This window comes from Nycticebus coucang, chromosome 2 (assembly GCF_027406575.1).
Source record: "Nycticebus coucang isolate mNycCou1 chromosome 2, mNycCou1.pri, whole genome shotgun sequence".
In the NCBI taxonomy this organism is placed as follows: domain Eukaryota; kingdom Metazoa; phylum Chordata; class Mammalia; order Primates; family Lorisidae; genus Nycticebus; species Nycticebus coucang.
In genome coordinates, this window is record NC_069781.1 from 8,692,429 (window position 1) to 8,715,211 (window position 22,783).

At 49.3% G+C, this 22,783-nt stretch overlaps 1 protein-coding gene and 1 non-coding gene across 4 annotated transcripts in view; both read right to left on the bottom strand.

Annotated features, from left to right (window-relative positions):
- SPTAN1 (spectrin alpha, non-erythrocytic 1) overlaps positions 1 to 22,783 on the bottom strand; it is a 96,386-nt gene that overhangs the window by 524 nt on the left and 73,079 nt on the right. For 2 of the 3 annotated variants that reach the window (XM_053560684.1, XM_053560675.1), the window contains 16 exons: positions 18,499 to 18,707; positions 16,201 to 16,321; positions 15,856 to 15,977; positions 15,423 to 15,555; positions 13,618 to 13,716; positions 10,602 to 10,761; positions 7,881 to 7,957; positions 6,905 to 7,114; positions 6,199 to 6,495; positions 5,334 to 5,446; positions 4,298 to 4,315; positions 1,992 to 2,046; positions 848 to 1,044; positions 697 to 750; positions 467 to 613; positions 233 to 380 (listed from right to left, as the gene is read on the bottom strand). In XM_053560684.1, coding sequence (XP_053416659.1) covers positions 233 to 380; positions 467 to 613; positions 697 to 750; positions 848 to 1,044; positions 1,992 to 2,046; positions 4,298 to 4,315; positions 5,334 to 5,446; positions 6,199 to 6,495; positions 6,905 to 7,114; positions 7,881 to 7,957; positions 10,602 to 10,761; positions 13,618 to 13,716; positions 15,423 to 15,555; positions 15,856 to 15,977; positions 16,201 to 16,321; positions 18,499 to 18,707 — 2,160 coding nt within the window. Of the gene's footprint in view, positions 1 to 232; positions 381 to 466; positions 614 to 696; positions 751 to 847; positions 1,045 to 1,991; positions 2,047 to 3,191; positions 3,255 to 4,297; positions 4,316 to 5,333; positions 5,447 to 6,198; positions 6,496 to 6,904; positions 7,115 to 7,880; positions 7,958 to 10,601; positions 10,762 to 13,617; positions 13,717 to 15,422; positions 15,556 to 15,855; positions 15,978 to 16,200; positions 16,322 to 18,498; positions 18,708 to 22,783 lie in introns of all 3 variants that reach the window. The other variant, XM_053560694.1, reaches the window with a different exon arrangement.
- Positions 1,725 to 1,829, bottom strand: LOC128580063 (U6 spliceosomal RNA). The gene has a single exon (XR_008378422.1). It is a non-coding gene; the product is annotated as a U6 spliceosomal RNA (small nuclear RNA).

Consider the following 22,783-nt stretch of genomic DNA (forward strand, 5'->3'; position numbering starts at 1 on the left):
CCCTGCCTCCATACATCTCTGGAGGATTTGGGTTCATTTCACAGCCAATTCTCCCAGCAGATACGGGACTTATTTTCATTTATAAATGGAGAAAACAATCCTATACCCAGCATAGGTAGCACTTAAAACTGGGGAATGACCTCCAGACTCAGCTCTGCTGCACACCCAAGCACGACTTTTGGCTTTAGTTTTCTTGAGGAAACACCTTTATCCCACCTCCCAAGGGCCCTACCTGGTAGAGCTCCTCCTTGGTCACATAAGGTTTTCCTTCTGAACTGAGGGCCCGGAAGGCGCTCTCGATCTCTTCACTGGACTTAACGTTCTCAGTTTCACGGCTGATCATAAAAGCCATGTATTCTTGCAGAGAGACATGGCCATCCCTGGAGGGCAGGGGAGTAAGTGTAGTGAGCAGGGAGAGCAGAAAGGCGTTGAGGGCACAGGCTACTTCTCCCTGCCCACAAGTTACCTGTTTGGATCCACGGTATCCAGGATTGCCTCGAACTCAGGGTCAGGTTCTCCTTCCTCCACCATGGGCAGGTCATAGCCCAGGGATCGCAGGCAGGATTTGAACTCCTGGTGGTTCAGCCTGCCAGACTTGTCCTTGTCAAAGTGTCTACAGTACAAAGCCCAGGGCTGCTCAGCACCCAGGCTCTGCTGCTGAGCCCACCCCGGCCCTGGTGAGTGGGGTCTACTCACTTGAACATCATGCTAAATTCTTTGAGGGCTTCCTCGGTCACACCTGTTGTGTTCCTGCAAATAAGAACAGAATCAGGGACCAGGCCCACCACACAGCTGCTGACACTTTCCCTCCTACCACCTTAGCTCTCTGTGGCCTGTGGGCAGGTACCTGGCCTGGATCTGCTGCTCTAGGTTGTGCTGCATGCGCATGCCCAGCTGGTCCAATTGGTCCCACTGCTGCGCCAGGCCCACAGTGCTGTGCTCCGTGTACTTGTTGTCCAGGATGAGGGCCTCCTCCATGGCGGCCCCCAGATCCTCAATCTTCTTGAGCTGACTTCTCATGGCTCGAATTTCCTGGTGCTTGCGCTGCAGGGTGGGGAACAAAGATGTGGGATGGGGCCTATGCCTTAGTACCCAACCCTAAAACCCTCCTCAAGTGCTTGCTCCCAGCCTGGCCTGCGACCTAGAACAGGAACATTGTCATATGGGGAAGTGATGGGGTGAAGTTGATGAAATCCAAGCAACCTTAGTAGAAGGAAACTTTTTTTTTTTTTTTAGACAGAGTCTCACTTTTGCTTTGGGGTAGAGTGCCATTGCTTCAGCCTAACTCATGGCTACCTCAAATTCTGTAGTCCCAGCTACTTGGGAGGCTGAGGCAAGGGAATCACCTAAGCCCAGGAGTTGGAGGTTGCTATGAGCTGTGTGACCCCGCATCACTCTTACTGAGGGCGATAAAAGTGAGACTCTGTCTCTTAAAAAAAAAAAAAAGAATATGGGCTCGGTGTCTGTGGCTCAAGCAGCTAAGGCACGAGCCACATATATCTGAGCTGGTGGGTTCAAATTCAGCCTGGACCTGCCAAACAACAATGATGGCTGCAACCAAAAAATAGCCGGGCGTTGTGGCAGGCGCCTGTAATCCCAGCTACTTGGAAGGCAGAGGCAGGAGAATCACTTATGCCCGGGAGTTGGAGGTTGCTGTGAGCTGTGATGCCACGACATTCTACCCAGGGTGACAGCTTGAGGCTCTGTCTCAAAAAAAAAGAAAAAAAAATACAGAATGCTTCATGAATTTGCATGCCATCCTTGTGCAGGGGCCATGCCAATCTCTGTATCATTCCAATTTTAAGTATATGTGTTGCTGAAGCAAGCACGTAAAGACTTTATTTAAAATGATGAGCCCCAGCTGCTTTATCCCAAGGAAGAAGGGTAAACCAGTGCACCTAGTTCCTGACCTTGAACTAGGAAGGAAAGTGGGGGTAGCTGGATGAGGGGGCGGGGGTCTCAGATGGCCCAGAAGACCCAGGGGCACTTACTTTGGTAGCCTCAAGCTGGGATTCCAGAGTTCCTGACTCTTCCACCATGCAGGACCTGAACACAAAAGCACAGTGAGGAAGGGGCCCAAGTGTAGCAGACCTGGAGCTCAGAACTATCCTCTGGTACAATGGCAACCTCATGTTCCTTTCATGAAGGAAAGAACACCTATCTAATTGGCTGTCAGTTCATAACTGGCCCTGGGAGTCAGGGAGGGCAGGTAAAAGTTCTACTATTTCAGAGACAGGAAGCTGCCACCTGACGTGGGCCAGGATGACCTTTTCTCAGGTGGCTCCTCAGGTGACAGAACAGTGGAGTTTAAGTTCCCCTGTGGGAGCAGAGCATCCTCTGCAGCCATGGGAAGGAGACACCCTGCACACCCTGTCCCCAACAGATGGGCGGCTTTAGGGCAGAGGCTGAGAACACGACAGCCATCCTCAGAAACCCAGCCATCCTCAGAAACCCGGGAGACCCTGGCAGGTTCCTGAGGAGGGAGGGAGCCACAGCCCAGGGTGAAAGCACAACCTTCAGACACAGGAAGAGTGGGAACAGGGGCACCAGGAGCTCATGACCAGTGTGGGTTTTTAAAGTGGTTCTAATAGTTCCTAAGGAGGGAGATGGCTGTGACTAAGCCCCAGGTTTGGGTTCTGTAATCTTGACATAGCCAGGGCCAAGGTCTCCTTTCCAGGGCCAAGTTCTGAAGAACAGATGGGTTTTGGGAAGCTTCCTTCTCTCCAAGATGGGACAGTATGAGGTCACAGAAGGCTACCAGTGAACAAAGACTACAAATGAGTTGGGGTACGTGCAGGGACAAGTTCACACGGTGCACATATACTCAGTAGGGAGGATTTCAAGCCCAGCCTCCCTTATACCCCCATCTGTCCCCACCTACCCTTTTGACACCCAGCGAGCCAGGGTTAGCTCTGAAATATCCCCAATTCAAAGTGCTCTAGCAAGGCAAGGCACTGAACCAGGCTTCCTACTACCCCAGCAGGTCAGACTCACAGTCACACCATGGCCTCCGGGAAAAGCACACCCCCAGGACCTGGGGGCAGGAGGCGGGGTGCCAGTGCAGTGGGAGGAGGACAGACCCTCCCAGACCCTCCTTCCCAAGCGGTGAGTTAGTCAGAAAGCAGAGCCGCCTGGGAAAGTGCATTGGTAAAACCACAGTGAGGTAAGAAGAGAAATAAGAGGAGAAAAACCTTCCAGACAGATCATCCCCAACTTCATACTGATAGACACGAATGACGCGACGATACGCTATGCTAGTCAAAGGAAAGAAACCAGTGAATACACCAAGGGGAGAGGCAGGAGCACACCGCAAGACATACGCCACAGGGCCCAAGCTAGCAGTGCACAGGCAAAGGCAACCTGGCGCCGGGTGGGTACCTGGAGGTTGGAGGCCCCATGGTCCAGCTATGCTGGGACTAGGTGAGATGGGATGGGGCTGGGGAGGAGCCACAAGGTGAGGTGATTATGTCCCTCCATGGAGACAAGACCAAGACCAGTAGACATGTGGGCAGAAGGAGAGCCAGGTGGCCAGGTTGTCCCTGGGGCTCAGGCCAGAACAGGAGGCCCCATATCCCCACTGGCTCTGCTGCCAGCATGTGCAGCTAGACTGGTTTGGGCACCTTTCTCTCCCGGCCACCCCTGCAGCCTGACATGCAGCCTAAGCCACTGCAATCCCACTGGCCCTGGCCTGTGCAACAGGGAACACAAAGGGGATCCACCTGGGCAAAGGCCCTGGGCCTGCCTCGTGGGAGGTCCTGCTGTCACATCATGACAAGGGCATTTTTGCCTTCCATTGTGTCAGATGGTCGCTGTTACCCACCCCTCCACTGGAGGACATGGAGGGCAGCCTCAGCCTGCTGGGGGCAGGGTTACCACGTGGCCCTTCCTCTCAGCTCTGGACTTAACAGACGCAGCCTGAGCCCCTAGCACTGTCATTAGCTTCATGCCCATGATCACCCTGGCACATACTAGGGCAATGAGGCGAAAGAGTTCAGCCCAGCAGCTGACAGGCACAGACTCCCCAGGTTTTATTCTCCAGCTCTGGCCTCCTGGCTTGATCCCATTTCCTTAGAATCTCAACAGAAAGGTGGTGTGGCTCCCTCCCCAGCCCGAGAGCTCTGACAGGACAGTGGGCTGTTGTGGGACAAGGCACTTGCTCCTTGTGAGGTGACAGAGGCATGGCGGGTGGGGGAAGTGCAGCCCGCCCCGGGGTCCTTTGCAAGCCAGGCCCTGGGATGGGGCAAGCACACGAGACACCACCACACGATGGCCCGGGAAAGAAGGAGACAATATTAACCCGTCGAGGAGATACGTCCTGTGGAGAGGAGATCCAAGCAGCCGCGAGACAAGGTGGCGTCCGGACAACAGCGGCATTCAGGAGGTAGGGGACAGAGAGAAGACACAGGAAGAAAAACAAAACCAAGAGCGTCAGTGCCACCATGGCAGACGCTGTGCCATCTGTTGTTGATTCGCAGCTAGGGGCTAATAGGGGCCCTGCATGGTCTCACCCGATCTAGGACCCCCAGCAACCCAACCTCTGCGCAGACGGCTGTTCTGACTCTGCCTCCCCTCCCGCTAGTGGCCTGACCAGGTTGTGTGGACCTCGTTTATTGTAAGCCAGCCTTTGTTTTGTTTCTTCTTGAGACAGAGTCTCACTTTGTCGCCCCCGGTAGAGTACTGTGGACTCATAGCTCACAGCAACCTCAAACTCTTGGGCTCAAGTGATTCTCTTGCCTCAGCCTCCTAAGTAGCTGGGACTACAGGCACTGCCACAATACCCAGCTATTTTTTATTTTTATTTTTTTTTTAGGGACAAGGTCTCGCTTTAGCTCAGGCTGGTCTTGAACTAGTGAGCTCAGCAATCCACCTGCCTCAGCCTCCCAGAGTGCTGAGATTACAGGCATGAGCCACCACACCTGGCCTTTATTGTCTCTAAAAAACAAAAACAAAAACAAAAAACCAGAGGCTAGAGTCTCACTTCCTTGCCCTCAGTAGAGTGCTGTGACATCACAGCTCACAGCAACCTCCAGCTCTTGGGCTTAGGCAATTCTCTTGCCTTAGCCTCCTGAGTAGCTGGGACTATAGGCGCCCACCACAACGCCCGGCTATTTTTTTGTTGCGGTTTTTGGCCGGGGCTGGGTTTGAACCCGCCATCCTCAGTATACGGGGCCAGTGCCCTAACCACTGAGCCACAGGCGCTGCCCTAGCCTCTGGTTTTAAACAAAGCTCCTCAGGCCTGGAGCTGGAGGGTGGGGATTCAGCCTTAGGGACCAGAAGGCTCCTCAGGGCCTAAGCACAGGAAGGACTCGGGGCTGGCCCTGCCTGCCAGGCACCTGGTCTCTTGGATCCACTGGTGGAAGGCGTTGGCGTGCTGGGCGAACTCCTGGCGCAGCTTGTCATTCTCCTCCTGACGCCGCTGCTCCTTCTGCAGCTCCAGCTCCCGCTCCTAAGGATCAAAGCGGGAAGATGCTATGTGCTGCAGGGACAGTGACCCAGTCTCTCCTCCCCAGGTGGCTCAGGGTGGAGAAGGCTCTCCCTCAGGAGCTGACCAGCTGGCCTTCAAGTCTAAGAGGAGCAGGAAGTAACATTTGAAGCTGACCAGCTGACCACAATAAACAGCAGTCCCTCTGAGGGTGGGGAGGCTTGGGATGTTAACCTCTCCAGGGACAGCAGGGGAGGGAGTCTAGACATTATGCCAGATCAGAACACTCAGAAGGTCTTTCTGCCTCCACTGCTAAGGCCTCTGGCAAGACTAGGAGGGGAAGTGACTGATCACGGTCAAGGAGGGAATAGCTAGTCTGATACATGGAAACTTCTGATAAATAAAACCATGCTGTTTCCTCCTTCTGCTCCTAAGTTTTGTTTTATAAGAATAGGATCTGGGGCGGTGCCTGTGGGGTAAGGCGCCGGCCCCATATACCGAGGGTGGCGGGTTCAAACCCGGCCCCGGCTGAACTGCAACCAAAAAATAGCCGGGCGTTGTGGTGGGCGCCTGTAGTCCCAGCTACTCGGGAGGCTGAGGCAAGAGAATCGCTTAAGCCCAGGAGTTGGAGGTTGCTGTGAGCTGTGTGATGCCATGGCACTCTACCGAGGGCCATAAAGGGAGACTCTGTCTCTACAAAAAAAAAAAAAAAGGAATAGGATCTGACAGGAGCCCAGGCTGGCAGATGCTCGGCAGTGGGGGCAGGGGAGGGGCACCTTGATGATTTTCTGCAGGTTCCTCCAGGTCTCCTCCAAGGCCTCCATGGTGAACCAGGTGTAGGGGTTGGAGGCCACACGGAAGCTCTTAATCTGGCGGTCCAGCTCAGCCAGCTGGTTGAAGTCTGCCTGGGCAGAGCTGAGGGAGGAGCGGAAGGCGTCGTGGGCCTCCCGCAAGGCTTTGATCTCCTCCAGTGAGTTGCAGCGCACTGGGTCTGTTAAGTCCTCCTCTGCATTTTCAAACCAGCTGTTGAAGGCAGAAGCCTTCTTGGCAAAGGTCAGGAAGAGGTCCTCTACCTGGAAGCAGAGGAGACTGAGTTGGGAGAGCTGCCCAGGGCTGGATGTGCAGCTCCCTGGGCGGAAGGTGAGCAGTGGGGTGCATGGACAGGAGATGGAGGGAAAGAGGCATGCAGGGCACACTGGATTCACATAGCTCTGTTCTCTGCCTATCTCCCCTTTCCGCTTCTCAAATCTTCCCTTTCTATGCGTTGCCAATCAGCATAGGCTAACACCAAGAGAGTCTTGGGTGCTTCTGAGTGGAGGCTCACAAGGCAGAGGCCCTGCATGCCTTGGTGACTCTGTGCCCACATTCAGCAACTCTGTGTGAAGCCAGCTTCCTACCAGGATTGTGGCAGAGCATGGCAGATGGAAGGTGGGGTGCCTCCCCTTGCGTGGATCCAGATGAGCTTCACCTGCCCGTCCTCACCTTTCGGAAATGACTCTGAGCCTCCAGCAACTTCTTCTTTCGGGATGCCGAGTTGGCCAGAAGCTGGCTCCATCTTTTCATGAGGGAGGCATGCCGGGCCTCAATGGCTTTGGACTGAATGTGCTTGGCAGCCAGCAGCTGGTCTTTAAGGGCTGTGATGTTGGCAATGCCTTCCTGCTGGAAGGCCTGTAGGCCGGCATCGAAGGTTTCCTGGAAAAAAGAGCAAAAAGCCAATGTATGGTGACTGCAGTGAGACTATGTAACTTGCTCTTCCTGGGTGCCTCAGTGCAGAAGGGCCAATACCTGTCCCTTCAGATGCCCAAGCCAGACTGTCAGCTTAAAGTCCTCCCCTTCTGCCAATGCTCAGTCACATCTGCCCACTTTCTTGCCTTCCTTCAGACCACAGATTATTGCGGTGGTCTCCTCTGGGTTTCCTGCTCCCTGGCAGGGAAACGTTCCTCTCTAGCACCTCTGCCTGGAACACTCACCCTGCTTCTCCTCTGACTTATTTTCTCTTTCTTGTTTTCAGATAAGGTCTTGGTCTATTGCCCAGACTGGAATGCAGTGATACAATCATAGCTCACTGCAGCCTCGAACTCCTGGACTAAGTGATCCTCCCACTTTAGCCTCCCAAACAGCTGGGGTACAGGTGTGTGCCACCACTCTGACCTCTTTCAGCTAACCCTTCATAATTTAATCCTCAAGCCTCAGGAAGGTTTGCCCCAATCCACCTGCTGAAATCCGAATGAGGCAGCCCCTGCAGTGTGTGCATATGGCAGGTGATGTGTTTGCTTCCCCAGTTAGTATGGAAGCTCCCTGAGGATCAGGACAGGATTCTGTTCACTGATGAATCCCCAGGGCCTGACAGAAGACAGTCAAATACCTCAGTGAAAGGCACTGAGTATCCCTCATCAGTATCTACCAGGAAATGCTATTTGCATAAATTTCAATCACTCGACAAATTGGCCACACCAACCTGTTTGGTAAGGAGCGTCTGGACAGAAGACAGATCTCGGCCATAATCATCTGTCTTCAAGCTGTTCTCCTTTTCACCTAGAAAACCAGATGTGGAAATTATACTATAATTTGTCTCAGTGTAGTGAGAGGGATTAAAAAGAAAAAACTCCCATGAAAACTATTACTTTGTTTATATTTATTAATTTTTTTTTTTTTTTTGTAGAGACAGAGTCTCACTTTACTGCCCTTGGTAGAGTGCCGTGGCGTCACAGCTCACAGCAACCTCCAGCTCTTGGGCTTAGGTGATTCTCTTGCCTCAGCCTCCCGAGCAGCTGGGACTACAGGCGCCCGCCACAACGCCCGGCTATTTTTTTGTTGCAGTTTGGCGGGGGCTGGGCTTGAACCCGCCACCCTCGGCATATGGGGCCAGCGCCCTACTCACTGAGCCACAGGTGCCGCCCTATTTTTTTGAGACAGTTTTACTTTGTCGCCCTCAGTAGAGTGACGTGGCATCATAGCTCACAGCAACCTCAAACTCTTGGGCTTAAGCGATTCTCTTGCCTAAGCCTCCTGAGTAGCTGGGACTATAGGTACCTGCCACAGCGCCTTTTATTTATTTTTTTTGTACAGACAGAATCTCATTTTATCGCCCTCAGTATAGTGCCATGGCGTCTCAGCTCATAGCAACTTCCAAACCCTGGGCTTAGGTGATTCTTTTGCCTCAGCCTCCCCAGTAGCTGGGGGCTATAGGCACCCGCCACAATGCCCGGCTATTTTTTTGTTGCAGTTTGGCAGGGGCCGGGTTTGAACCCACCACGAACCTGCCACCCTTGGCATATGGGGCCAGCGCCCCACTCACTGAGCCACAGGCGCCGCCCGCTCCTGACTCTTTTTTAGAGACAGGGTCTTGTTCTGGCTCAGGCTGGTCTCGAACCCATGAGTACTGGCAATCCACCTGCCTCAGGCTCCTAGAGTGTTAGGATTACAGGCCTGAGACATCACGCCCAGCCTATTTTGTTTACATTTAGATGCCAATATTACTCATAGAAGTCTCTGAGCTCACTTTAGCTGCCCCTCCCTGCATCCCCAGATCCCCAGCCTGCAACTGTACCATAAGGAGTCCTTCTGGCCTGTCCTAGGTGCATCCGGCTGCTACTTATGTGACAGCAACTACCCAGGACATGTGTGTCCTGATATTAGAATCTAGCTCTCCCCCCCTCAGGAGCTAGATAAAGCTGGAAGGATGGTTCTGGCATCTCTGGTCCCTTTGGTTATCCATTTTATTCATGTTATGACGTCTATGGCTCAGTTCAGGTTTACAAGCCTTTTTTTTTTGAGACAGCATTTCACTATGCCACCCTCGGCAGAGTGCTATGGCATCACAGCTCACTGCAACCTCAAACTCTTGGTATTAAGCAATTATCTCCCCTCAGCCTCCCAAGTAGCTGGGACTACAGGCACCCACCACAATGCCCAGGTATGTTTTGTGGCAGTTGTCGTTGTTTAGCTTGCCTGGGCTGGTTCGGACCCACCAGGTTCAGTTTATGTGACTGGTGCCGTAACCACTGTGCTACCACGAACTTCCCCCACTTTTTTTTTTTTTTTTTGTAGAGTCAGAGTCTCACTTTATGGCCCTTGGTAGAGTGCCATGGCATCACACAGCTCACAGCAACCTCCAGCTCTTGGGCTTAAGCGATTCTCTTGCCTCAGCCTCCCGAATAGCTGGGACTACAGGCGCCCGCCACAGCACCCGGCTATTTCACTTTTTTTTTTTTTTTTAAAGACAGACTCTCACTATGTCGCCCTCAGTAGAGTGCTGTGGTATCACAATTCACAGCAACCTCCAACTCTTGGACTTAAGTGAGCGATTCTCTTACCTCAGCCTCCCAAATAGCTGGGACTATAGGCACCCGCCACAATGCCCGACTATTTCTTAAATAAATTTTATTTATTTATTTGTTTATTTTTTTGAAACAGAGCCTCAAGCTGCCATCCTGGGTAGAGTGCCACAGAATCACAGCTCACAGCAACCTCCAGCTCCTAGACTCAAGTGATTCTCCTGCTTCTGCCTCCCAAGTGGCTGGGACTACAGGTGTCTGCCACAACACCGGGCTATTTTTTGGTTGCAGCCATTGTTGTTTGGTGGGCCCAGGCTGGATTTGAACCCACCAGCTTGGGTGTACGTGGCTGGAGCCTTAGCTGCTTGAGCTACAGGTGCCAAGCCAAACCCAGCTATTTTTTGGTTGTAGTTGTCATTGTAGTTTGGCAGGCCACCTGGCTCGAACCCACCACTTTTGGTGTATGTGGCTGGCGCCCTAGCCACTGAGCTATAGGCGCTGAGCTTTTTTTTTTTTTTTTTTTAAGGATATAAAAGTTTGTATTTCAGAAGAAGAGTAAGAGAAGGGAAGATATGGTGGGAGAGAGAGAGAAAAAAAATAATGGGGCAGAAAGCAAATAGCAGGTATATGGTGTGGCATCCCAAAGAAAGAAAAAAGGAAGAATTCTGACTTATAGGCCTTTGTGTTGATAAACCTGGCGTCAGCCCACAGCAGGCCACGGTGTCAGGACAATGTCCCTTCCTAGCTGGCCTGCCCTGGTGGTAGAGTTTCCGATATGCCCACATTTGATCTGTTTCTTCTCTTTAGAAAAACCCAGCTGCCAAAGAAGCAGATAAGGTGTGGCTGTGGGAACAATCTTTCTGGCCTGGGAGAGCGAGAAACCTGGGGCCCTTAGCACTCACCGATCCAGGACTCCACCACGTCAGCCTTCCAGTTGAACTGAAGGAAGGCTGAGTTCTCGTCCAGCTTTGCCTTCCTCTGGGCTGCAGCCTTCTCTAGGTCTGACACTTTTCCATTCAGGCCCTTCATCTTTGAAGAGATGTTCTCCTCGTGGTGATTGTTCTAGACCATGAAGAGAAGCACGTGCTTGTCTAGCTGTGCTTGTCTAGCTGTGCTTAACTGCCCTGCACCCTCCTTGGGAAGGTAAATCAAGACACTTGCTCCCCATCCACTGCCCCAAGAATGGCAGGAAAGCCTTTCTTTTTCCCTTTTCTTCTTTTTTTTAAAAGTTACCATCTCAGTGGACAGAGTAACAAGAAAAGCCTTTTTTTTTTTTTTTGAGACAGGTCTCAGTATGTTGCCCTCAGTAGAGTGCTGTGGTGTCATAGATGATAGCAACCTCAAACTCCTGGGCTTAGGCGATTCTCTTGCCTCAGCCTCCTGAGTAGTTGGGACTGTAGGTGCCCGCCACAACGCCCGGCTATTTTTTTGTTGCAGTCTGGCCGGGGCCAGGTTTGAACCTGCCACCCTCAGTATATGGGGCCGGCGCCCTACCCACTGAGCCACAGGCACCGCCCAGGAAAGCCTTTTCTTTTTTTTAAAACACAGTCTCAAGCTGTCGTAGAGTGCCGTGACATCACAGTTTACAGCAAGCTCAAACTCCTGGGCTCCAGTGATTCTCCTGCCTCTACCTCCCAAGTAGCTGGGACCACAGGCTCCTGTCACAACACCCGGCTATTTTTTGGTTGCAGCCATCATTGTTGTTTGGCGGGCCTGGGGCTAGATTCAAACCCGCCAGCTCAGGTGTACGTGGCTGGTGCTTTAGCCGCTTGAGCCACAGGCACCCTGCCAGGAAAGCCTTTTCTAAGAACAACACAGAGTAAAGCCTGGAGGAAAATACTCTAAATAACACTCCTCAGAATTATCCTAGAAAAGTAATATGGCATGTACTAAAATTTGAAGTTACGATGATGTATTCACTAGCATTATTTTTGACAGCATAAAATGGGAAAAAGCATAAATAATCACTTAAATAAAATATTGTACATATAAAGTATGGCTATTGTACCTATGCAATAAAAACAATGGTTCAGAAAAAAAATTTTTTTTTTTTGCACTATTTTTTTTTTTTTGGCCAAAGCTGGGTTTGAACTCTCCACCTCTGGTATATGAGGCCGGTGCCCCACTCCTTTGAGCCATAGGCGCTGCCCCAGAAAAATGCTTTGACACCATAGACCCTGAAAACTGTTAAGCCTCGAACACTTTGGGGCCTTTGTTATAGCCATATTTGAAAACATACATTACATCTGAAATTAGTTTCATATTAGTTTATTTATAGATCAGGGCAAGGATCTCCAGTGAGCATGGATGGATTTTAAATATGTTGTTACCTCCTAGGATCAAAACTCTAGTCTCAAGACTATGATTACTGAGCGCAAATTTTGTGATGAAAAATCTTACTCATGGCTCAGCGCCTATAGCACAGTGGTTACAGCCCCAGCCACATATACCAAGGGTGGCAGGTTCAAACCCGGCCTGGGCCAGCTAAACAACAATGACAACTGCAACAAAAAATAGCCGGGCGTTGTGGCGGGTGCCTGTAGTCCCTGCTACTTGAGAGGCTGAGGTAAAAGAATCCTTTGACCCCAAGAGTTTGAGGTTGCTGTGAGCTGTGACATCGTGGCACTCTACCGAGGGTGACATAGTCAGACTCTGTATCAAAAAAAAAAAAAAAAAGAAGAAGAAAAAGAAAAAGAAAAAAAAAAGAAAAATCTCACTCGTGGTGTGTTTGCTATAGGAAATCAGTTAAAATATGTGTTCTTTGGCACTAGATAATTTCAATGTGTGGGGACATGGGTTCACTGCTACAGAGAAAGCACCAAAATGCCCTTTTTTTTTTTGTAGAGATAGAGTCTTACTGTACCGCCCTCGGGTAGAGTGCCATGATGTCACACTGTTCACAGCAACCTCCAACTCCTGGGCTTACGTGATTCTCTTGCCTCAGCCTCCCAAGCAGCCGGGACTACAGGCGCCTGCCACAATGCCCGGCTATTTTTTTGTTGCAGTTTGGTGGGGGCTGAGTTTGAACCCACCACCTTCGGCATATGGCGCCCTGCTCACTGAGCCACAGGTGCCGCCCCCAAATGCCTTTTTTTTTGGTTTCTCCAGAATGAGCTGTTAGAACAAAACAGACTCATTTCTAAAACATCCTGTACAGCAGGCAGGCTTTTGATAACTTACGCGATGATGTAATCCTATTGGTGGTGCTATGTAAGAGGAAAAGAAAAGGTCTGGAAGGTTAGACATGAACGTCTTAATATGGTCGTCTCCAAGTGGTTGCTTTACGGATGATTTTATGTTTTGCTTATTTGTATTTTCTACCATCTCTTTCTTTTTTTTTTTAGAGACAGAGTCTCACTTTGTCGCCCTTGGTAGGGTGCTGTGGCGTCACAGCTCACAGCAACCTCCAGCCCTTGGGCTTAGGTCATTCTCTTGCCTCAGCCTTCCAAGTAGCTGGGGCTATAGGTGCCTGCCACAATGGCTGGCTATTTTTTTGCTGCAGTTTGGCTGGGGCTGGGTTTGAACCTGCCACCCTTGGTATATGGGGCTGGTGCCCTACTCACTGAGCCAGAGGTACCACCCTATTTTCTACCATCTCTGAAAAATGCTTATATTGCTTGAGAAATAATCTAAGAGCAGCATTCTGTCAGTTACAGAAGGACCAAAAGGGATGTTCCTCTGCTTAATTAAGGCAGAGAAAATAAGCACCATAGAGTAACTTTACTAACTGGCTTCAATATGTGGAAAAATCCAGCCTGTCACATGATCGACTTTTCTCCATGAAACCGAGGAATATTAATGGTCACCAGTCTTCACACAGACTTTTGGGATATTTCCCCTTTGGTGGGAGCTTTGTGGGCCCACTGAGAGCCAGCATGGAGGTATCCAGACTGGATTTTATCAGGGGGCCTGGCTCACCTTCTTAATGAGGTCTTGTCCATTAGTGCAGACGTCATTCACACGGTCCTTGTGAACGGTGAAGTCTGTCTCGAAAGCTTCATGTTTCTTGAGTAAACCCTGGAGTAGAAATAGCAAGGCCAGCTCCTGAGAGCCTGGCGGTCTGGGTAGGCCCCAGAGACAGAGGGTGAAAAAACCAACACATTCCTGCCCTAACACGCATTATAGTCTGGTTGGGGAACAGGACAATAAAGGGTACACCAATAAATAGATAATTATAATGCTAGGAAAACCGGGAGGCAGTAGGTGGGCTTAAGCAGCTACAGTCAGAGAAGGACTTTTGGTGGGGCTATGCCCAATCCATAGTGTGCCCTGTCCTTCCAGAAAACCACAAGAAAGAACACAAAGAAAGTGGAAGATAAACACCCACCCAACCAACGATGCTCGATTTTAAGATTTAATTTGAGACCATCTCCTTTTCCATGTTAGAACTGAAGCACTGGAGGCAACACCTTCACTCTGTAGAGGAGGGAGATCACTGACTTTTTCTAAATTCCACCCAAATCACCTTGACTAGCCATGAGGAACATGGTTCACGGGGGCCATCTCCATTACTAGAAACGTAGACTTTGCTTCCCCATCTGGTGGCAGAAATTTAGGAATATTTAATAATGGTGTTTTGTAGCATTGCCTATCAAGATGGGTTCAGCCACCCTGTGACTATGGGATGCCTGAGGACTTAATCTGGCTGGCAGAACGCAGTGAGGATCATGTGTAAGGCCTCAGACGCCCTGTAGCTCCTGCCTGTCCCTCTCTGGATGCTGCTAAAGGAAGCTGGTTTAGCCACTAGAAGATGAGAGGCCACATGGAGGGGAACAGAGACATCCCAGCCGGCCAGCAGCCAGGCTCAGCTGCTAGCATGTGGCCAAGGCCACCTTGGATTTCTCAGCCCAGCAGTGTTCCACTTAAATGCAGCTGCATAAGGGACCTCAAGTGAAAGTAACAGAGGAGATGCTGCCAAGCCATAGAGTTGTGGGAAATCAGAAGTGGTTGTTGTTCTCAACCACTGAATTTAGGAGAGTGTAGCAATAGTTTGCTAATTTAGGAAGGAAGTTGTGGGTTGAACTGTCCCACCAAAAGGTATGTTGAAGTCCTAACTTCTGGTACCTATGAATGTGGAAATAGAGTCTCTGCAGGTGCAGTCTGCAAAGCTAAGATAGGCTCTTTAGGACAGACCTTGGATTACCAATATGACTGATGTCCTTGTACAAAAAAAGAGATATGGACAGACACACATAGAGGAAAATTCTAAGTGAAGACACAGACGCAGAGGGAAGAGGCTATGTGAAGACAGGCAGAGACTGGAGTGATGTTGCCACAAGCCAAGGACGCCTGGGGCTATCGAGCTACAGTCAAGGAAGGATTCTTCTTTGCAAGTGTTAGAAAGCATGGTCCACCCTACACACTGATTTAGGACATTTAGTCTTTAAAATCAGAAAACACTATGTGTTGTTTTAAGCCACCCAGTTCGTGGTACTTTGTTACAGCAGCCACGGGCAACTAATACAATGTACTAGAAACCGCGGCAATGACACTGCTAGAGTAAAAATGAAGCTCAACAACTGAGGCTGACGTAGTCATGCCAATTCTGTATATGGAGGGTACCATCCCGAGGGTGTTATCTTGAGGTCTAAAACAAATCATTGAGACCTTGGTTGTTGGCTCTGTGCTCTCCTGGTCAGAATAGGGCCATTTAACAAACAGCTAGAAAGTGACGACCATTTGCTAAGAGAGAAGGAAGACATCTCCTTTAGTTATTTTCTTACCTGGATGGCAGCGAGAGTGTCTCCGTAATCTTCACTGGCCACCAGAGTCATTTTCTCATTGATCCAGGCTTCTTCCTCCTCTACGTTAGCTACGAACTGCTGATATTCCAAGGACTCTTCTAGCCGCTGACCCCTAATTAGAGGGGATAGGAAAAAAAATCAGCTGTAATCTCTTTCAACTTTGGTTCTGGTAGTTGACATGTGCTTAAAAACATTCACACGCAGGGTGGGTTGTCGATGGTCAGTCAAGCCTTCCATGTCCTCAGACGTAAGATTCTGGAATCACACATAGGGTACAGCCCAGCACAGCCAGTTGCAGGTGACCCTGGAACAAGCCACTATGGAAGCTGCATGCCTAAAGGTCTAGGAATTGGCGAGAGGACCCAGCAGCTCCACACATATCCCAAACATGCTCCAATCTGTGCCCACTCACCGGGCGGCTGCCAACTGCTTGAGCTCTTTCCAGTGTTCCACGAACTGCGCCAGACGCTGCTGAATCTCTTCCTTCCCAATGGTGTTATCGTCAGACAGCTTCTTCCCAGTGTCCAGGACGCCCTGACAGGCAAGGAAGACCAGATTAACAGAGGCAGCTCTGCTGGTGCCCAACCTCACAGCTCCCAGAAAAAAGGCCCTGACATTAAGCATACAACTGCTCCTGGTTGGGGCTAAGAAGTCATTAACACTATAGGGACCTCAGTGAAGTAAGAATAAAGGATCTGTTTGCCCTCTGGGGTCTACTCAAAGGCTCCGCCCACTCAGCCAGAAGACCACCGCCCACCTGAATGGCTGGCTCATGTGCAGCCAGTTCTGCCTCCAGCCGCTTGTGCTTCTTCCTCAGGTTCTGAACACCAGTCAGGTCCCGGCCATAGTCTTCTGAACTCACTAGCAGCTTCTTCTCCCTGGACAAGAGTCATGGTACAGGCTGGGCTGGTGGCTCACGCCTATAATCCTAGCACTATGGGAGGCCGAGGCAGGTGTATTGCCTGCGCTCACAGTTTTCGAGGCAGGTGTATTGCCTGCGCTCACAGTTTTCATACCAGCCTGAGCAAGAGCCAGCCCCGTCTCTAAAAATAGCTGGGCATTGTGGTGGGCACCTATAGTCCCAGCTGTTTGGGAGACTGAGGCAAGAGAATTGCTTGAGCCCAAGAGTTTGAGGTTACTGTGAACTATGAAGCTACGGCACCCTACTGAGGGCAACAAAGTGAGACTCTGTCTCCAAAAAAAGAAAAGTCACAGTACAGTCAGTGAGGATGTTGGGCTAATAACAGATCCAATGATGTTCTTTCCATCCACCTATCTCTCCAGGAAAACTTTTGCCAGTTTTCTGGAAAACAAAAGCTTCTATTTCTGAAATGAAAAGTTTCCATGAATATCCTGTGTCCGTGTATGCACCTATGAGCCCTACTATGTGTAGGTCCTATAGAGGGCCAGGGAAAACTAGAAGCACCACTGGCTTTAAAAACCCTATTTGAGGGTGGCGCCTGTGGCTCAGTGAGTAGGGTGCCTGCCCCATATACCGAGGGTGGCGGGTTCAAATCCGACCCTGGCCAAACTGCAACAAAAAAAATAGCCGGGCACTGTGGCGGGTGCCTGTAGTTCCAGCAACTCGGGAGGCTGAGGCAAGAGAATCGCCTAAGCCCAGAAGTTGGAGGTTGCTGTGAGCTGTGTGACGCCACGGCACTCTACCAAGGGTGACAAAGTGAGACTGTCTCTAAAAAAAAAAACAACCCTATTTGAGGCTCGGTGCCTATAGCACAGTGATTATGGCACTAGCCACATGCACTGAGGCTGATGGGTTTGAGCCCGGCCTGGGGCCAACTAAACAACAACTGCAACAAGAAAACAGCCAGGCATTGTGGTAGGCGCCTGTAGTCCCGGCTACTTGAGAGGCTGAGGCAGAATTGCTTGAGCCTGAGTTTAAGGTTGCTGTGAGCTGTGATGCCATAAGCACCCTACCGAGGGCAACACAGTGAGACTGTCTCAAAAACAACAACAACAACAAAAAACCCTATTTGAACATTATATATAAATACAATAAAATACATATACACATATATAATATATATCAATCTCATGTAAATACATAAAAGTATTATATATAAATCATTTTGTTAAGGTTTTAATAAAGTGAGGAATTAGAGGATTCTGATTTTGTCCTTAAAAGTACTTTGTGTACCTGCAACATCAATTGGAAATAGTAGATTGACCTTTTGGGGGTTAGAGGGAGATTAAAAATAATTCACCCTCCTTCTTTAGAGAAGGGATCTTCCCCAGGAGATCAGATGCACACTTGCTAACTTTTCCAGGGATCTGAAGGGCAGGGTCTAGACAGGATCTACCAGGGGTCCTCAAACTACGTCCCGCGGGCCACATGAGGCGGTGTGATTGTATTTGTTCCCATTTTGTTTTTTTACTTTAAAATAATACATGTGCAGTGTGCATAGGAATTTGTTCATAGTTTTTTTTTTTGTAGAGACAGTCTCACTGTACCGCCCTCGGGTAGAGTGCTGTGGCGTCACATGGCTCACAGCAACCTCTAACTCTTGGGCTTACGCGATTTCTCTTGCCTCAGCCTCCCAAGCAGCTGGGACTACAGGCGCCCACCACAACGCCGGCTATTTTTTTGTTGTTGTTGCAGTTTGGCTGGGGCTGGGTTTGAACCCGCCACCCTCGGCATATGGGGCCGGCGCCCTACTCACTGAGCCACAGGCGCCGCCCCATAGTTTTTTTTTTTTTTTAACTATAGTCCAGCCCTCCAGTGGTCTGAGGGACAGTGAACTGGCTCCCTGTTTAAAAAGTTTGAGGACCCCTGATAGCCTAACCATCATGGATCACTACGAGCACATCACCACTTTCACTGCGCCCATGGACAGACGACATGAGGCATCCCAGGGAGTGTGCGGTGGAGCTGGGAGCCCTGCCTAGAGGGGGTTCTGGCCTATACCCTTCCTGCCTCACTACCCCAGCGGAGACTGAAACCTCCTGCCCCTCCAGCCAGCTCATGGCTCCCACGCCTGCTATTAAAAGTACAGGGGTATTCTTGAGGTCTCAGAATATGAAGCCGCAGCTTGCATACTTGATCCAGGACTCCTCATCATCCATGTCCCGGAAGAACTGGTGTAAGCGATGGGACTCATTTAGTCTGGCTCTCCGGGAGGCTGCCATGCTCTTGATCTTTTGGAAGCGCCCATTGACGGTGTCTCGCTTGTCCTTTACTTGTGAAGTGTCAAAGGCACTGCTGGTCATTAGGCTATCTGCCTGGCTGTTCAGGTCCTTCAGGCGATCCTGCGGCAAGGGACCCAAAGAAAGGAGTTAGAAACCTGGGTCACTCCTGTAATCCTAGTACTCTGGGAGGCCAAGGTTGGTAGATAACCTGAGCTTAGGAGTTTGAGAACAGCCTGAGCAAGAGCAAGACCCCATCTCTACTAAAAACAGAAAAACTAGCCAGGTGTCCTGGGGAGCACCTCTAGTCCCTGGTACTTAAAAGGCTGAGGCAAGAGGATCACTCTAACCTAGGAGTTTGAGATTGCTGTAAGCTATAACATCATAGCATTCTACAAAACAAACAAACAAACAAAAAACAACCTGGGTCTCCTGTGAATATCTGGATGACAGTAAGAACTCAGGAACAGAACTTAGGAATTCCTGCCTGAGGTGTGGAGTGTTGATATACTCGAGGTGTGGTATGTGGACAACTAGCATTCTATGAGTTCAAATCATTTTCCTTTTTTATTTTGAGACAGAGTTTCACTTTGTTGCCTTTGGTAGAGTGCATGGCATCATAGCGCATAGCAACCTCAAACTCTTGGGCTGAAGTGATTCTCTTGCCTCAGCCTCCCGAGTAGCTGGAAGTAAAGACGCCCGCCACAATGCCTGGCTATCAAATCACTTTCATAACCAAGTACTAAGACATGATTTGCCTTGTTCACTGTGCGGACAAATGCCATAACACCCCACTGATCCGCCAATGGTGCAAAAAAAATGATGCGGGAAGGGAAATGTTGGTGCCTCAGCACAAACCAAGGTAGTGGCAAACTGCACTGCAAAATGTATTTTTTTTCTTTTTGCAGTTTTTGGCCAGGGCTGGGGTTTTTATTTATTTATTTATTTTTTTTTTTAATTAAATCATAGCTGTGTACATTAGTATGATCATGGGGCACCATACACTTGGTTCATAGACCGTTTGACACATTTTCAGCACACTAGTTAACATAGCTTTCGTGGCATTTCCAGGGCTGGGTTTGAACCCGCTACCTCTGGCATATGGGGCCAATGCCCTACCCCTTTGAGCCATAGGCGCCGCCCTAGAAATGGATTCTTCACTGCTATTCCAGACATGGTAAAAAGTACTGTTTCATTTAAGAACATCCTTTAAAAAAGCACAAAAGTTAGTTTTAAGTACCAACTTATTTTTATTTGAAAAAACAAAAAACAACAACAACAAAAAACTAACAGACAAAACTGTTCATTCAGGCCTGGTTCTCTGGTAGATACTTTCTCAAAAATAACAAAGTGGGCTAAGCGTCCATAACACTGGTTATGGCGCCAGCCACTTACACCAAGGTTGGCAGGTTTGAATCTGGCTGGATCTAGCTAAACAATGACAACTGCAATAACAAAATAGCCGGGCGATATGGCAGGTGCCTGTAGTCCCAGCTACTCAAGAGGTTAAAGCAAGAGAATCGCTTAAGGCCAAGAATTTGAGGTGACTGTGAGTTGTGATGCCACAGCACTCTACCGAGGGCAACACAGAAAAAGACTCAAAAAAAAAAAAAAAAAATCCAATGTGGTAGGGTTGGGCCTAGGCAGTGGCTCATGCCTATAATCCTAGCATCTTAGCACTCTGGGAAGCCAAGGCAAGTGGATTGCTTGAACTCACAAGTTGAAGACCAGCTTGAGCAAAGAGCAAGATCCCATCTCTAAAAACAGTGGGGTGTTGTGGTAGGCGCCTATAGTCCCTACTACTTGGGAGGCTGAAGCAAGTGAATTGCTTGAGCCCAGCAGTTTGAGGTTGCTGTGAGCTATGATGAAACGCCACAGCACACTACCAGGGTGACAAAGTGAAACTCTGTCTCAAAAAAATAAATAAAATATAAATAAATAAATAAAATCCAAAATGGGACGAATGGATTTTAATATAATTCAGAACAAATTTTTTTTTGAGACAGTATCTTACTTTGTCACTCCCAGTAGAGTGCTGGGACTTACAGCATCCGCCACAACACCTGGCTATTTTTAGAGATGGGGTCTAACTCTGGGTCAGGCTAGTCTTGAACCCATGAACCCAGGCAATCCACCCTCCTCATCCTCCCAGAGTGCTAGGATTACAGGCGTGAGCCACTGCACCAGCCTGCATCTCTTAAAAAAAAAAAAAAAAATTGGGGGGCCAGGCGCAGTAGCTCACACCTGAAATCCGACCACGCTGGGAGGCTGAGGAGGGTCGATTGCCTGAGCTCATCAGTCTGAGACCATCCTGAACAAAAGCAAGACCCTGTCTCTAAAAAATAGCTGGGCATTGTGGCAGGCGCCTGTAGTCCCAGATACTTGGGAGGCTGAAGCAAGAGAATCACTTGAGCCCAAGAGTTTGAGAGTATGGTGAGCTGTGATGCCATGGAACAATACTAGGGTTGACAAAGTAAGACTCTATCTCTTGGCTCAGCGCCTATAGCTCAGCAGCTAGGGCGCCAGCTACATACACTGGAGGTGGCGGGTTAGAATTCAGCCCAGGCCCGACAAACGACAACTACAATCAAAAAATAGCCGGGCACTGAGGCAGGTGCCTGTAGTCCCAGCTACTTGGGAGGCTAAGAGAATCGCTTAAGCCCACGAGTTGGAGGTTGCTGTATGCTGTGATGCCATGGCACTGTACAAGGCAATATAGCGAACTCTCTTAAAAAAAAAAAAAAAAAAAAGAGAGATGTGCCTTACTGTCATGTAGGCTGGAATGCAAAAGCACTATATTAGCTCACTGCCACATCCAAATCCTGGGTTCAAGGACTCCTCCCACCTCAGCCTCCTGAGTAGCTAATAATACAGGTATGTACCACCATGCCTGGCTAATATTTTACTTTTTTTTTTTTTTTTTTTTAGAGATGGGGACTTGCTATGTTATCTAGCTGGGCTCAAATAATCCTCCTGCCTTGGTCTCCCATTGTGCTAGGATTATAGGCCTGAGCCATGGTGCCAGGCCTGGTATAAAAAATTGACTGATACAGTTTCACAGTCTACTTTGCAACTGTTAAGAAATTACCTCTTGTTGGGCCTGGTGGCTCACACCTGTAATCCTAGAACTCTAGAAGGCTGAGGTAGGCGGCTTGCTTAAACCGAGGAGTTCAACACCAGCCTGAACAAGAGTGACTCTGTTTCTACTAAAAATGAAAATTGAGGCAAGAGGATTGCTTAAGCCTAAGTGTTTGAGGTTGCTATGAGTTACAACGCTACCGGCACTCTACCCCAGGGTGAAAAAATGAGACTCTGTCTAAAAAAAAAAAGAAACTACCACTTATTGATGTTGGTGTGGTATCGAAGAACAGTATTCACAATTAACCAGGATTAAAATATTCCTTTAGGCTGGGCACAAATGGCTCATGCCTGTAATCCTAGTACTCTGGGAGGCCTAGGAGGGAGGGTCATATGAGGCCAGGAGTTTGAGACCAGCCTGAGCCAGAGTGAGACTCCCTTCTTTACTAAAAATAGAAAAATCAGCTGGGCATTATGGCAGGTACCTATAATTCCAGCTATTCAGGAAGTTGAAATAGGAGAATAACTTGAGCCCAGGAGGTGGAGGCTGCTGTGAGCTAGGCTGATGCCACTGTACTCTAGTGTGGGTGACAGAGTAAGACTCTATCTGAAAAAAACAAAAACAAAATCCCATAAAAAATGAGACAGTTTCACTTTGTTGCCCAGGTTAGAGTGCCAAGGCATCAGCCTACCTCACTGACTGCAATCTTAAACTCCCAATTTCAAATGATCCTCCCGCATCAGGAACTATGGGCACCTGCCACGACGCCCAGATAATTCTTTTATTTCTTTCTTTTTTATTTATTGTTTGAGACAGAGTCCTACTCTGTTGCCTTGGGTAGAGTGCCCTGACATGATAGCTCACAGAAACCTCAAACTCTTAGGCTCAAGAGTTCCTTCTGCTTCAGCCTCCTGAGTAGCTGAGACTAAGGTACCTACCACAACGCCTGGCTATTTTTTTTTTTTTTAGCCAGGGCTGGGTTTAAACCTGCCACCCCCAGTATGTGGGGGTGCCACCCATGCCTGGCTATTTTTAGAGACAGGGTCTCACTCTTGCTCAGGCTGGTCTCAAACTCCTGAGCTCAAGTAATCCACCTGACTTGGCTTCCCAGAGTGCTAGG